We start from the raw sequence: 13152 nt of genomic DNA, 5'->3' as shown, positions 1-13152 counted from the left end.
GCTGGAACCCCAAAGGGGAGACCAGGCCCTGGGCGCTGCTGCGCCGGCGTCACCGGCGCGGGGACGCGCGAGTGTGGGGGAGGCCGCTGGGCTTCGCGGCATTTCCGGTGGGCAGTGGCTTGCAAGGACCCCGAACCAGGGAAGCCCCTCTCTGGGGTGGCGTACCGGGACGATCGCCGCGGGGAGGCGGGACGATCGCCGCGGGGAGGCGGGACGATCGCCGCGGGGAGGCGGGACGATCGCCGCGGGGAGGCGGGAGGCGGTCGGCATGGCCGCTGCGGGGCGCGGCTGCGCGATGTGACCGGGGAGTCGACACTGGGGGGCGCCTGCCTGGCCCGGGTCGTGATCCCAGGGCCCTAGGGTGGAGCCGCACACCGGGCTCCCTGCCCGGTACGGAGTCTGCTTCTCTCCGCCCTCCGCCCGCCGCTCCCGCTGCTCCCGCTGCTCCCGCGCTCGCTCGCTCGCTGTCGAGTGAGTAAATAAAGCATTAATAAAAACAAAGTTTTTACAGAGTTGGACTGAGTTCATTACCGGTCAGTGGACCTGTGTGTTCACGTGCACATTGTCCACGCCGCTCTTCCTAAGTGGGAACCATAGTTCATCGTGTGTCAGTTCCCTGCTGCCGCTGGGACCCGTTGTCACGGACTCTCTTACTTTACGGTTCTGGAGCTCAGAAGTGGGAAAGGGGCGCTGGGGAGTTAAAGTATCCACAGGCCTGGTTCCTTCCAGAGTTTCCAGGGGAGAATCTGCGGCGTGGCCTTTCCCAGCTGCGGGGACTGCCTTCCCGGCTTCAAAGCCCAGCCACTCCAGCCTTTGCTTTCCGTGTCACATCTCTCTGGTTTTGACCTTTTGCCTCCCTTCTGTAAGGACCCTCATGACTATTTTGGGCGGACCCAAGTCATCCAGGACAATCTTCCCATCTCAGAACCCTTACTTAGTCACACTGCAAAGACTCCTTTGCTGGGTAAGATAGAGATTTGGACATAATCTCTTTGATCATTACTCTACCTACCATTACAAATGTTTCTTTTAAGGAAATGTATTGTGAGTGCAGAGGAGTAGGAGCCCATACAGAGATGTCAGAGCCTTTGTGTCTGGAAGGTGGTACGCTAGGGCTCTCCATTTTCTTTTTTCTTTTCTTTTTTTTAAAGATTTCATTTATTTATTTGAGAGAGAGCAAGGGAATGAGCTGGGACAGAAGAAGAGGGAGAAGGAGGTTCCCCATTGAGCAGGGAGCAGGATGTGGGGCTCAATCCCAGGACCCTGGGGTCATGACCTGAGCCGAAGGCAGAGGCTTAACCCACTGAGCCACTCAGGTGCCCCTCTAAATAAATAAATCTTTTTTAAAAAGTTAGAAAGATGTTCAACTTGACAACTTGACCTGCTCTGAGGAGCTCATGGTGGCCCTGGGGTGGTTGCCTCTGCCTAAGCCCACCTCTCTGAATCCACTGGGTTCTCTGGGACCCCTGGCCACGCACTGGTGGCCCAGACCCCCTTGTCCATTGGAGCCCAGCAAGTCACCCAAGCAAGGATTGACCCAGCCAAATATTCTCCCGGATTCAATAACGCTCTCTTTCTTTCCCCAGAGAACCTAATCCCCAGGCAACAGGTCAGCTCCCAGTGTCCTCAGCCCCCATCCCATACTGTGCTGCCTGCTGGTGGTCACAAAGATGGGGTCGGGTCTGCAGTGAGCACGTGTTTATGAAACTGAACACCAAGGCACCTCCCTCGCAGCCTGCCACAGCCTCGGGGCCTCAGCCCCCAGAGGCTCGCTGGCACTGGGGAGGAGACCTACCTGACCTCTGCCCTGGCCCTCCGGCACTCATTCCCGACTTGTTCTTAATCCTGCGTTATCCCCTGCCTTGCACTTTGCACACTGTAAATGCTATTAATTTATTTTTGGATTTCATGCGTTCCCCACATTGGACTGTGAGCTCCGCGGGGCCTGAGACCTTCGCTCTGCCTCGCTCCCCAGTGTAGCCCAAGCGCCCAGCATAGTGCTCGGCACTCAGGAGGTGCTGGGTTAGCCTCGAGGCCGTGAGCGCCCGTGTGAGGAGGACGCGTCCGGCAACCCCGCTCCAGACAGTGCCCAAGTCCGTGCGCAGCCTCAGCCGGTGCGCCCGGGAGCGCGGACGCGCGAGCTCCGCTGTGCGCGCCCGGGGCGGGGGCGACCTCGTCAGGCGGATGATGCAGAAAGCCCCGGACCCCCCTCGGGTTTTCCAAACACTGTCTTGTCCCGCCTGTTGATAAACCCCGAGGTGCCCTCGAAGCTCTTTCCCTGCGGGCCGCGGTGTTCCTGGCGGGCAGAGGTCCGGGTTTCCTTCTCGGGATGCCGGCGCTTGCGTGAGGTCCTGCGTCGGAGCTGCCGTGTCCACGGAGCGCCCTGCCCGGTGGTGCGGCTCCTGTGTCCTGCGGGGCGGGCGGGTCACCCCGGTGCTCCGCCGGCGTCCGGCCCTCCCCTGCCTTTCGCCCCGCCTGCGGCCCGCCCCAGCGCGTGACCCCGCCCCGGGACGTGGGGCGGGCCGCACCCCGGGCCCAACGGAAGCGGAGGCTCGGCGGCCGGTGAGCGGCGCGGGGCCGGGGGGCGGGCGCGGGGCGCGGAGTTGGGGGGCGGCGGGTGCCTGCGCGCGGGGTCCCAGCGCCCGCTCGCTCCGCGGTGACCCCGCGCCGGCCCGGGACACATGCGCAGTCTCCGGCGCGCGCGGAGGTGGGGGGCGGCCCTGGGCGGCCTCGGGCGGACCCCGGCGCGGCCCTGGCCGCCGCCCGCGCCTCGCACAGGTAACCGCGGGGTCCGCCGCCGCCTGCGCGGGGCTCAGCGGGCCCGAGACGCGCCCCTGCCTTGCGGTCCGGCTCGGTGCAGGCCGAGGGCACCGCCACCCTGCGCCTGGCCTCGGGGCGCGGCCCTTTCTCACACGTGAAAGCATTAAGTGCCCTTCGGGCCCGTGGGGAGCCGCGCAGCTGCTGGGGGTCTTGATTCCGGGCGCCTTCGGTTTCCTGGGGTCCTCGAAGGGATCCGTGATGCGCAGAGGTTCAGAAGAGCCCCCGAGTCCCAGTGCCGACCGAGCGGCTTCCCCCAGGGTCTGGTCGAGCCCGGGGCGGGGTGGCGTGTGCGGGCGCTCGGCCGCTCCGTCCGGCTTTCCCGTCCTCGTCCTTAACCTCGGATCACCTGGGCAGAGCCCAGCCCCCGGATGTCAGGCCGCACCGGGAGGGAGGGTCCCACCGAACTCGCCCCTCCCTCCCGTTCTCCGGGGACGGTGACTCAGGATTCTGGAGTGCGGGCCGTGCGGACCACACCCTGGGTTCCGGGGCAGGCGGGTCTGGGTTTTGCCCACGTGGCCGGGGCAGTGGGCTGGGCAAACTCTGGCTTCCTCCTTTGGCTGCTGGTGTGACCCGGCCAGTTACGGAGACCTCCTCCCCTCAGTGGCCCATCAGTGAGGGTGTGCACTGGGCGATCTCGTCTGCTGGCTGGCACTCAGAGCCTTTACTGGTGTGTCCCCCCGCTGGCTGTAGGCTCTGAACCGGCCTGGGTGGAGGCGGGGAGTCCTCCCTTGAGCACGGCCAGGCCCCGCTAGGCGCGGCCAGGAACACAGATGAGGCAGTGTTCCTAGGAAACTGCGGTTTCACAGAGCCCGGAGCCTCTTGTGGGCTTCAGTCATCGTGTTTGTCCCGGCCTTAATAAAGGGCAGCCGAATGGCACTGTTTCCGGGTGTGAACCCTTCCTGGGCTTTCTGATTACGCTCGAATGAAACCCAGCTCCCTTCCCTGCCTCCATCCTGGCAGGGTGCTCTCTTCTCTGGCTCCCACCTTCAGGGCCTCGGGAACACCCCTGTGCAGTCAGCGTCCACCTAGAACTCTGGTACACTAGACAGTTCATCACTTCTTGGGGCTCTGTGCTGTCCCTGGTGAGGTGTTTCAGGGCCTGTGACCTGCTCCCATGCTAGCCTCATTTGCCAAAGTCCTGCCTGATGTCTCCGTGGGCCTGGGCTGACCCAGGGTGGGGCAGAGGACGTGTTCCGGCTTGTTTGGAGTCCCTGGAGAGGGACTGTGGACACAGACATCGAGGGACCACCCATGCGTGCAACGCCAGAGTGCAGGCCGGTGGGCCTGGGGTCTCCACTTTACCTCCTCGGCCCTTTCCAAGGCAGTTGACCTGTGGCTGGTGGCCCTTGAGGAGCTGTTAGCTGGCCACAGGCACCTGTCCTCCCACCAGCTGCTTCAGGGTGGTGAGGCTCAGGCCCATGCTCCTCAAATGCCAGGTGCGGGGGCCACTCTGGCCTGGTGGAGCTGCGGCTCCGGTTGCTGACCCTTGTGCCCCACCAGCTGGGGTCTCCACACCGTGGTGTCACCAGGCAAGTGAGAGATCGCGGCTTCAGATGGCCAGCACTGGTCCTGGTGCTCCTGGGTAGGCAGGGCCCATAGAGCGGAGTGCAGCAGGCTGAGACGTGAGGCCGCTGCTGTTCCTCTGTGGTGGCCTTTGTCCGGGGAGCCCAGTGGCTGCAGCCTCCCCTTGCCTGCCCCGATGTGTGCTCCTGGCAGCTGAGGTGGAGAAGGTCGCTGGCCAAGGGAGTGGCTCTGGCTTCTGAAACGCCAGCACCCGCCCCCCCCGCCTTGGGGGTCCTGTTATGTTACGACTCCTTTCTGTCTGCTGGATCTCTGGCCTATCACATATTGAGAGTTTTGCTGAGATGTTCTCCTCCCTCTGCCTTCTGTCTAGAAAACACTTGGGCTCGAACCATGAACCTCGACATCCAGTGTCAGGAGCTGAGTGATGCCCGCTGGACGGAGCTCCTGCCTCTGATGCGGCAGTGCGAGGTGGTCAGGTAGAAGCCGGCCGCTGGGCGTGCGGGCGCGGGCGGGGCGCCGGGGCTCCCCTCCCACTGCCGCTGGGCTCCGAAAGCACCGTTCGTGGGCTCGCTGTGAATTGTACATGATTTTCACACGCACGAGATGTGACTGTACTTTTTCCCCACTCTCTGAAAACGTCAGCCTCTTCCTGGCTGAGGCGGGGTGGCCCGGGCTTGGCATGGACGCTCTGAGGGCAGGCGGGCGGAGCGGCCTGTCCCCTTGCTGCAGGGGCCCGGGCGCCGTCCCTGTGGGTGGTGGGCTGGGAAAAGGAGTCAAGACTGGGTTTGGTTGTTGAGTTCTCCCGGTGTGTCCCTCTGAGGCGCAGGGTCCTTTTCCCGGCATTTCCTCTGCTCGGTTTTCCTGCGGAGATAGGCGGGCTTTCCTGCACCGATGGTGCCGCACGGGAAGGTGCAGGGAGCTCGGGGCTCCCCACGGGCCTCTGGTGGTGCCAGGCCTGCAGCAAAAGCCTTGTGAGATGATCCACACACTTCTCTGCTGCTTTTCTTTAAGTTTATTTTTTAAAATAACCCGTATGCCCGCTGTGGGGCTTGAACTCACCACGCCGGGATCGAGCGTCACTCACGGGCTCCTCTGACTGAGCCACCCGGGAGCCCTCCCTCCCCCAGGTTGAGCTCTTGGCCCACGAATGGGCCAGGACCTGCCGTGTGGTGACTCGGTGTCCTGTCCACAGGCTGGACGACTGTGGCCTCACGGAGGAGCGGTGCAAGGACATCCGCTCTGCTCTCCAGGCCAACCCCTCCCTGACCGAGCTGAGCCTTTGCACCAACGAGCTGGGCGACGGCGGGGTGCGCCTGGTGCTCCAGGGTCTACAGAGCCCCGCCTGCAAGATCCAGAAGCTCAGGTGAGCCGCTGCGGCCCACAGGGCCCCGGGGCAGGCCCCATCCCTGGCTCAGGTCCGAACCTGCTTGGACAGTCCTGGAGCGTGGGGGCCCCTCCTGCCTTGGCCGAGGACCCCGGTTCCCCGTGGGTGTGCTCGTGCCACAGCCCCGCCTGTCATTCCCGAGCGCAGGGCCCAGCTTCCTCTGGACCGCGCAGTGCCTCCGAGCAGCCCCTCTGGTGCTGTCCTGGGCCGGGAGACCCGAGCCCTGGCCCTCTTACGGGGCTGTGCTTGGTGGGCTCCCCTGGGAACGGGATTGGCCGGAGCGGACGGGGCCGTGCTGATGGCCAGCTTGGCTGTACTCCAGCCTCGAGAACTGCTGCCTGACCAAAGCCGGCTGTGGGGTCCTGCCTGGTGTGCTGCGCTCCGTGCCCACCCTGCGGGAGCTGCACCTCAGCAACAACCCCCTGGAGGACGCGGGCCTGCAGCTGCTGTGCGAGGGACTCCTGGACCCCCAGTGCCACCTGGAGAACCTGCAGTGAGTGTGTGACAGGCCGGCCCCGGCCCTGGGCTGCGGGGAGCCGTGGGGAAGGGGCTCCTGGAGCCTGCAGCCAGCTGTCCTGGGTGCTGCTGGGACCGTGGGCCGACGCCAGGAGTGGGCCTGGCGGCCCGCAGCACGCGCCCGGGGGCCGGGTGAGGGAGGCGGCGGCTGGAGCCTGCAAGGGAGGCTGCTCTCTCTCCCCCAGCTCTAGGGCATCCCGGCACAGGGTGGGGCTCCAGGGAGGCTCCAAGGAGATGGCCCCTTTGCTGTGGCTGCGTGGTCCCGGCCGCGCTGCCCCCCCGGGTCTCACGGGCCCCGCAGCCCTGGGGCAGGAGAGGCCATCCTGGCGGTGCTCCCGGGGCCGGAGTTCTGACCCCCACCCATCCCCAGGCTGGAGTACTGCAACCTGACAGCCACCAGCTGTGCGTCCCTGGCCTCGGCGCTCAAGGCCAAGCAGCACTTCAAGGTGCTTGCGGTGAGCAACAATGAGATGGAGGAGGCCGGCGTGCGGGTGCTGTGCCAGGGCCTCGTGGACTCTGCCTGTCAGCTGGAGGTACTCAGGTAAGTGCTGGGCCTGGCGGGGGGGGGGGGGGGGGGGGGGGTGCGGCGGGTGCTGCAGGGCCGCCGCCCCAGCCCAGCCGGCCCTTCTGTGCTTCCAGGCTGGAGAACTGCGGCCTCACGGCGGCCAGCTGTGAGGACCTGTGTGGGGTCGTGGCCGCCAAGCCCTCGCTTCAGGTACTGGACCTGGGTGACAACAAGCTGGGTGACCAGGGCATCGCCACGCTGTGCTCCAGCCTGCTGCGCTCCAGCTGCCAGATCCGGGTCCTGTGGTGAGTGTGCCCCCGGCCTGCACCCTCGGGGCCGTGGCCTCGGGGGCCCTGCCGTGACCTGTCCCTCGGGCCTGCAGGCTCTGGGACTGTGACATCACCACCACGGGCTGCAGAGACCTGTGCCGCGTCATCAGGGCCAAGCAGAGCCTGAAGGAGATGAGCCTGGCGGGCAACGCGCTGGGGGACGAGGGGGCCCGGCTGCTGTGTGAGAGCCTGCTGGAGCCCGGCTGCCAGCTGCAGTCCCTGTGGTGAGGGCGGCCGGGTGGTGGCCGAGGCCTGGCGGGCCGTGCAGAGCTGGGGCCCCAGGGCACCCCGTGGATGCGGGAGAGCTGAGGCCGCGGGGGGCCCTGGGCCGGGGGGCTTCTGTGTCTGGGGGCCGGTCAGGTGCGGGCCCTGGAGACACAGGGGCCTCCGCGAGGGGGTGGGGCGCTGGCTGTCCTTGGAGGGCAGGGGTCGGGGGCTTCCTGCTCAGACCCCCAGGGGCCTCCGAGCGCGCCTCGAGCTGTGGGCCCCGCTGCCGTCTGTCCCCCAGGGTGAAGTCCTGCGGATTCACGGCTGCGAGCTGCGCCTCCTTCGGCGCGATGCTGGCGCAGAACAAGCACCTCACGGAGCTGCAGCTGAGCGACAACAAGCTGGGCGATGCGGGCGTCCGGGAGCTGTGCCAGGGCCTGCGCCAGCCGGGCGCCGCGCTGCGCGAGCTGTGGTGAGCGCTCCGGGGGCGCGGGGTGTCGCATGCCCGCCGGGTGCGCAGGGTCAGCCCTGCTCCCCACAACGCGCTGCCGGCTGGTCTCCGCTTCTCACTGCGGCTTCTGGGTGGGGGGTTGGCCTGGGCAGGGGGCGGAGGTGGGCAGGCAGCGCTGGGCCTGCCCTTCCTTGTCCTCACCCTGGAGGCCCGGAGCCTCTGTGCACCCTGTACCTGCACCCCTGCGTCTTCAGCCTCTGGTTGCCCCCTCGGCAGCCCACCGTCCACCCAGCCAGCTCCCAGTGCCCAGCGGTGAGGAAGCGAGGGGTTGGATGAGGCCCTCTGGCGCCCTCCCATCTGTCCAGGGAGGTTCGGGCCCTAAGTCCAGGCTGTGTCAGCCTGAGGTCAGTGTGACCACTGTGCCCGTGGAGGGGAGCCGTGTGCTCCTGTCGCCTTTGGCGGGTTCTCTGCACGGGGCCAGCTCCAGGAGCTCCCAAGCCTGAGGTCTGGGGGACGGGCCGGACCCCGCTGCCCCACACGTGGTGTGCCGCGGAGCCCGCATCACCCTGTGGTCAGCGGCAGGCCCTTTTGTCCTGACCCGTGCCCTGTCTCCGCCCAGCCTGGGGGACTGCGATGTGGCCAACGATGGCTGCGCCAGCCTGGCCTCGCTCCTGCTGGTCAACCACAGCCTGCGGGAGCTGGACCTCAGCAACAACTGTATGAGCGACCAGGGCATCCGGCGGCTGATGGAGAGCGCGGAGCAGCCCAGCTGCGTGCTGGAGCAGCTGGTGTGAGTGACCTGTGCGGGGAGGGGGGAGGCTGGAGGGGCACAGTCCCCCCAAGACCCTGACCTTGTGTTCCGGCCCCCACAGCCTCTACGACATCTACTTGTCGGAGGAGACGGATGACAGCCTGCAGGCCCTGGGGGAGCGCAAGCCTGGCCTGAGGATCATCTCCTGAGCCCGGCCGCACCCTCCCGCGGGCCTCCTAGCTTGGAACCAAGAGAGATGCTCTCAGCTCACTAACGCAAGAAAGTTCTGGACACTTTATTAAAGCACTTTTTTTTGGCAGGAGGAGTGTTGTCTTTTCTGTGGGGTCCCCACCAGGCCTGGGTCGTAAGCGTTTCCACAGGGGCTGTCCTGCAGCGTGCACGCACACACACGCCTGGGACGGCCACCTCCCTCCCGCCAGCCTGGCCGTCCCTCTGCACGGCCTCCGACCCGAGCGGACAAATACAGCAGTGGCCCCGCCCGCCCACTCCCCCGTCCCCCTGGGCAACCCCTGTGCTGGGTGCACGACGGGGCTGAGGCTGGGAGCCGGTGAAGACGATGCACGGCCGCAGGCCTCCGTCACCGGTTCACTTGTTCTGTTTGCTCATGAAGACGACCCGCACGCCCTCCTCCCCTCCTCAGACGCAGGGCCTTTGACTCTGACTCTGTGTTCCTCAGGGGACCAGTCCCATGACCTCTGGCCCCGTGCCCACCTGTTTGTGGGGTCAGATGAAACGTCCCTGGGTGATAGCTCAGGGCTGCCTGCTCAGACCTGCCCCTTCTCAGCCGTCTCGGGGTGTCCACACTCCCGGTGGGACGCAGCTGGGGCCTTGGGGTGACCGGCATGGACGCCCAGGGCCTCAGAGTGGCCGGGGCCCAGGGAGCAGAGAAAGGCACAGCCATGCCTGTGATCTGGGGGGAGGAAACCGCTGCCCGGGGCCAGCCCGCCCACACTCGTCACCCCAGAGCAGCCTCAGCAACACGCAGCCCACGTGTCCACACCCCTCCACGCCGTGTCCACACACGTGCACACGCTGGGACAGGCCACCTTCCGCCCCCGCCCCGCAGGGCCCCACCGTGCACACGGGAAAAAGGAGGGTATGACCCCATGGGCCGAGGGGCTCCCGGTGGCCGGGAGCTGCATCAGTTTGGGGCCGGCACCCCCTCACGCTCCGGCTCCGGGGGCTCCCGGGGGTCTTTGGGCTCAGGCAGGTGTCCGTCCACATGGCTCTCGGCTGTACTCTGGTCACCCCTGCTCTGCTGCTGCTGCCGCCGCGTCTCCTTATACCTCAGGGTGATGTCCCTGGGGACAGCAGGAGCCAGGTCACCACCAGCCGGCCCACGGAGGTCCTGAGAAGCTGCCTCTCACAGGGACGCTCCCGGAGTCGCAGGGAAGGACCCCATGACCCAGACGCCAGCTGACCCGGCCCGGGAGTCGGCCCACGCCCTTACCGCAAGAAGAAGCGCCAGACGGTCCAGGTGAGCACAAGCACGGAGCCGAGCGTCCAGCACTGCGAGATGTAGAAGGGCAGGGACAGCGTGAGCGTGTGCGGGTCGTACTTGACGACGATGAGCAGCTCCGTGGCCGTGATGGCCGCCACCAGCCAGGCCTGCTGGCCCAGCTTCTTGTGGGGCTTCCTGCGGGGAGGAGGGCACTCGGCTGAGGGCGCTGCGGCTGGGCCCCAGGGGCGGCAACGCCGAGGGGGCCCGGGCCCGCCCCACCCACCCTGGGCCCTCACGGGTCGTCCATGAAGTCGTAGATCTCCCGCATGGCCACGCCGCCCACGTTCACGAAGAACACCAGCCGCAGGAGGACCAGGGAGTGCTCTGGGGGCAGCCACAGCACGAACTTCAGGTAGAACGTGTTCAGTTCTGCCAACAGAAACTGGGAGACACGGGCGGGTGGGTGGCAAGCCGGGCTGCCCAGCAGGCACGCGCGTGACACAGGCCAGCCTTACCACCAGGATGATGCCGCACACGGCCAGCCAGCGGCGCAGGCTGGAGGCGGGCTTCCACTCGAAGCGGACCCAGCTGTAGGGTGTGAACTGGAAAGCGATCCTCTTCATCTTGCCCCTGGGAGCACAGGGGCCCGTCACCCCGGGGAGCCTCTGTCCCCCAGGCAGCCGCGCCAGGCGCTCGGAGCCCAGTGGCTGCTCACTCCCTGCGCCCCTCGCCTGCTGCCCCAGGCCCGACGACGGATGGGTGGGGACACCCCCACTCCCAGTGCCCCGCCGGGTCTGTTCCCAGACTGCTGCTTCCAATCTCAAAGCAAACAGGACCGAGTGCCCGCGAGGATCAGGTAAGGAGGGCAGCCCCGGGGGCATGAAGGGCAGCTGGCTACAGGCCCCCTTCCCGGCCACCACTGGGGCCCTGGGGGCGGATCTGGTGAGCAGAGGAAGCGGGCAGAATCCCGGTCCACTGCCCCTCCCCCCAAAAGGCGCACTGGCGTCACCTCCAGGCCCCACGGGGATGCCCTGGCCCCCAGGGAGCAGGACGGCTGCTCAGGAGACGCACTTGTAGGTCGGAATGTTCCAGAGGCCCTGCCACTTGTACGTCTTCAGAGACAGCCACTCAAGTGTCTTCATGCCACAGTAGATGCCCAGCCCGTTGCAGACGAGCACGTCCATGATCCACTGGGGGCAGGAGCCGGGAGGGCAGGTGAGTGCCCCGCCCCACCCAAGGGCCTCTGCACCCCCCTCGCCCCCCTGCCCCAGGCAGCTGCCGGCACCTACGTGATCCCACCAGCACTCGCTGAAGTTGGGCAGCTGGTGCTCCAGGCTGTACTCAAGGAACTCGAACATGACGCTCACGATTGTGCACATCCACCAGTCACGGATCATCAGGGTCTGCGGGCCGCAGCAGAGCGTCAGACCCAGGCCCACCGGGGGACACCCCCAGCGCCCTCCCAGGCGGGGTGAGGCACTGCTGGTGCCAAGAACCAGCACAGGTCGGGGCCGCAGCCCCCAGGCCCTCACCCACCGCGCTCCGGCACTCGGAACGTCAGTGCGCATCTGGGAAATGGGCTTGGAGCGCAAGGCAGGCCCAGGGTGTCCCCCTGCCGAGGTCGTCTTACCTTCAGGTACCAGCCAAGGAAGTGCGCCGGCACAAAGCCATCCAGCTTGTCCTGTGGGAGCAGGACACCTGCCGCAGGTGCAGCCCACAGCCCCCCGTCTCTCACTCCCACCCACGTCCATGGCTGCTGGGACAGTCTCAGCCTTCCCAAGCAGCGCCGGCTGGACCCGAGGGACAAAGCTGCGACCCTGCGCACACGTAGTCGGCACGCCCTGACCACCGAGGAGAGCCAGTGCCCTCGTCAGCGGGGTCCCCAGGGAAGTATGCGGCTGGGCCGAGACTACGTGTTCAGGCTGGATGGCAGGGACCTGGGCCCTGGTGAGCTGGGTTGGTGCCCCACATGTGGGCTGCATGACCCCCGGGGCCCCCTAACCCTCCTCCAAATGGGCTGAGCTGAAGGGAGCCCCGGGTCTAGCAGGAGGGAGGCCAGCGCCTGCCAGGGCCCATGCCACCCCCACCCTGTCTGATCTGCAGAATGACGGGGGCTCTAGAAACATCCAGGACAGGTCAGCAAACCGGGCTCCCGGGCCCGCCCATACCCAGACGTTGTGGAAGGGGTCGCTCTCGTTGTGTGGGTCATAGATGAGGCAGTTTCCCCCGTAGTCCCTCTCGGGCAGTGGGACCCCCAGCCTAGGGTCCACGTACTTCAGAAACTGGCGGCCGTCCTGGACAGTCTGCAAGGCCAGCACCCTGGTTAGTGGGGCCAGACGCTGCTGGTGGCCATGGGAGCACCCGGCTATCTCCTGAAACCTCGAGCACGTCTATGGCTTGGGGCATATGGAAAACACCTCCACTGGGGGGAGGCAAACACCGTCTCTGCCGCCGTCCACCCAACACAGGGTTGGGCAGACTGGGGGGTCCACGTGCAAGGTGATGCCCCACTCCCCTCACGTGGGGACACAGCTGGGTCACCGGTCTTGCCGTCTCCCCTCTCCACATCCCCTCACAGAAGCAGCACACCAGGACAGCTTTCCCAGACACGGACGCCTACACTGGCAAATTGCTCCTTCTGGCCTTAGCGCTAAGGAGATTCCGGGGTCACGTGGTCAGGGGCTGCCCCACCCGCAGGCCCAGACCTTCCCCGTCCTCGGGCCCTCTCTGGCCACCAACTGGGGCCTTCAGTCCACAGGGAGGGATCCCAGGACGCCCACGGCCAGGACTCTGTCCCCCCGCTCCTGCCCCAAGTACCAGCCAAGGTAGGGAAGAAGCAGGGAGGAGGGTGAGGGGGGGAGCAGAGGACAGAGACCTGCATGATGTCATGTGACCATGGCCCCGCTGTGCTACCCAGGTGCACCGCCTTGTCCTGCAATGGACCCTGTTCCCCGCTTGGGGTCTCTGGAAATGACTCTCAGACCGTGACATCACCGACAACTGAAATCACCCCCATGCGGTTTCGGGAATTCGGAAACCATGGGATGTGAGGCTGGACACTGCTGTGTCCCTGCGTCAGGACAGCAGGTCAGCAGGAGCCCAGGCTGGTGGGCACTGAACCTGGACGAGAGCTGAGAAGCCTCCAGAGGCTTAGCCCGCCATGGGGACACCCCACAGTGTAAGCAGGTCACTCCCGAAATGCA

General features: G+C 66.4%; 2 protein-coding genes across 3 annotated transcripts in view; one reads left to right on the top strand and one right to left on the bottom strand.

Annotated features, from left to right (window-relative positions):
- The first annotated feature begins 2158 nt into the window (after positions 1-2158).
- RNH1 (ribonuclease/angiogenin inhibitor 1) lies at positions 2159-8806 on the top strand. 2 transcript variants are annotated; one of them, XM_080815654.1, is made up of 10 exons: positions 2159-2562; positions 4715-4820; positions 5537-5707; positions 6051-6221; positions 6615-6785; positions 6884-7054; positions 7132-7302; positions 7587-7757; positions 8356-8526; positions 8609-8806. In XM_080815654.1, the coding sequence occupies exons 2-10, from the start codon at positions 4735-4737 to the stop codon at positions 8694-8696; spliced, it is 1371 nt and encodes a 456-aa protein (XP_080671780.1). In that variant the 5' UTR covers positions 2159-2562; positions 4715-4734; the 3' UTR covers positions 8697-8806. The 2 variants fall into 2 exon arrangements, with proteins under 2 accessions (XP_080671780.1, XP_080671779.1); XM_080815653.1 differs by lacking the exon at positions 2159-2562 and adding an exon at positions 2573-2778.
- PTDSS2 (phosphatidylserine synthase 2) overlaps positions 8751-13152 on the bottom strand; it is a 24255-nt gene continuing 19853 nt past the window's right edge. The window contains exons 5-12 of the mRNA XM_080815657.1: positions 12118-12252; positions 11580-11630; positions 11239-11352; positions 11021-11139; positions 10465-10579; positions 10246-10391; positions 9959-10144; positions 8751-9809 (exon numbers count right to left, since the gene is read on the bottom strand). Of these exons, the coding sequence (XP_080671783.1) occupies positions 9650-9809; positions 9959-10144; positions 10246-10391; positions 10465-10579; positions 11021-11139; positions 11239-11352; positions 11580-11630; positions 12118-12252 (1026 nt within the window). The 3' untranslated portion in view covers positions 8751-9649. The remainder of the gene's footprint in view (positions 9810-9958; positions 10145-10245; positions 10392-10464; positions 10580-11020; positions 11140-11238; positions 11353-11579; positions 11631-12117; positions 12253-13152) is intronic.

This window comes from Martes martes (genome assembly GCF_963455335.1).
Source record: "Martes martes genome assembly, chromosome: 10".
Taxonomy (NCBI): domain Eukaryota; kingdom Metazoa; phylum Chordata; class Mammalia; order Carnivora; family Mustelidae; genus Martes; species Martes martes.
This window is presented reverse-complemented; position numbering and strand designations above follow the sequence as displayed.

What these genes read in the sequence shown, in the direction of transcription:
- RNH1 (XM_080815653.1), top strand. Translation starts at nt 2,682, where the DNA reads ATGCGCAGTCTCCGGCGCGCGCGGAGGTGGGGGGCGGCCCTGGGCGGC. An exon ending in GCCGCCCGCGCCTCGCACAG is followed by an intron (nt 2,779 to 4,714) that starts GTAACCGCGGGG and finishes CCTTCTGTCTAG; the next exon opens with AAAACACTTGGGCTCGAACC. An exon ending in TGTCAGCTGGAGGTACTCAG is followed by an intron (nt 6,786 to 6,883) that starts GTAAGTGCTGGG and finishes CTGTGCTTCCAG; the next exon opens with GCTGGAGAACTGCGGCCTCA.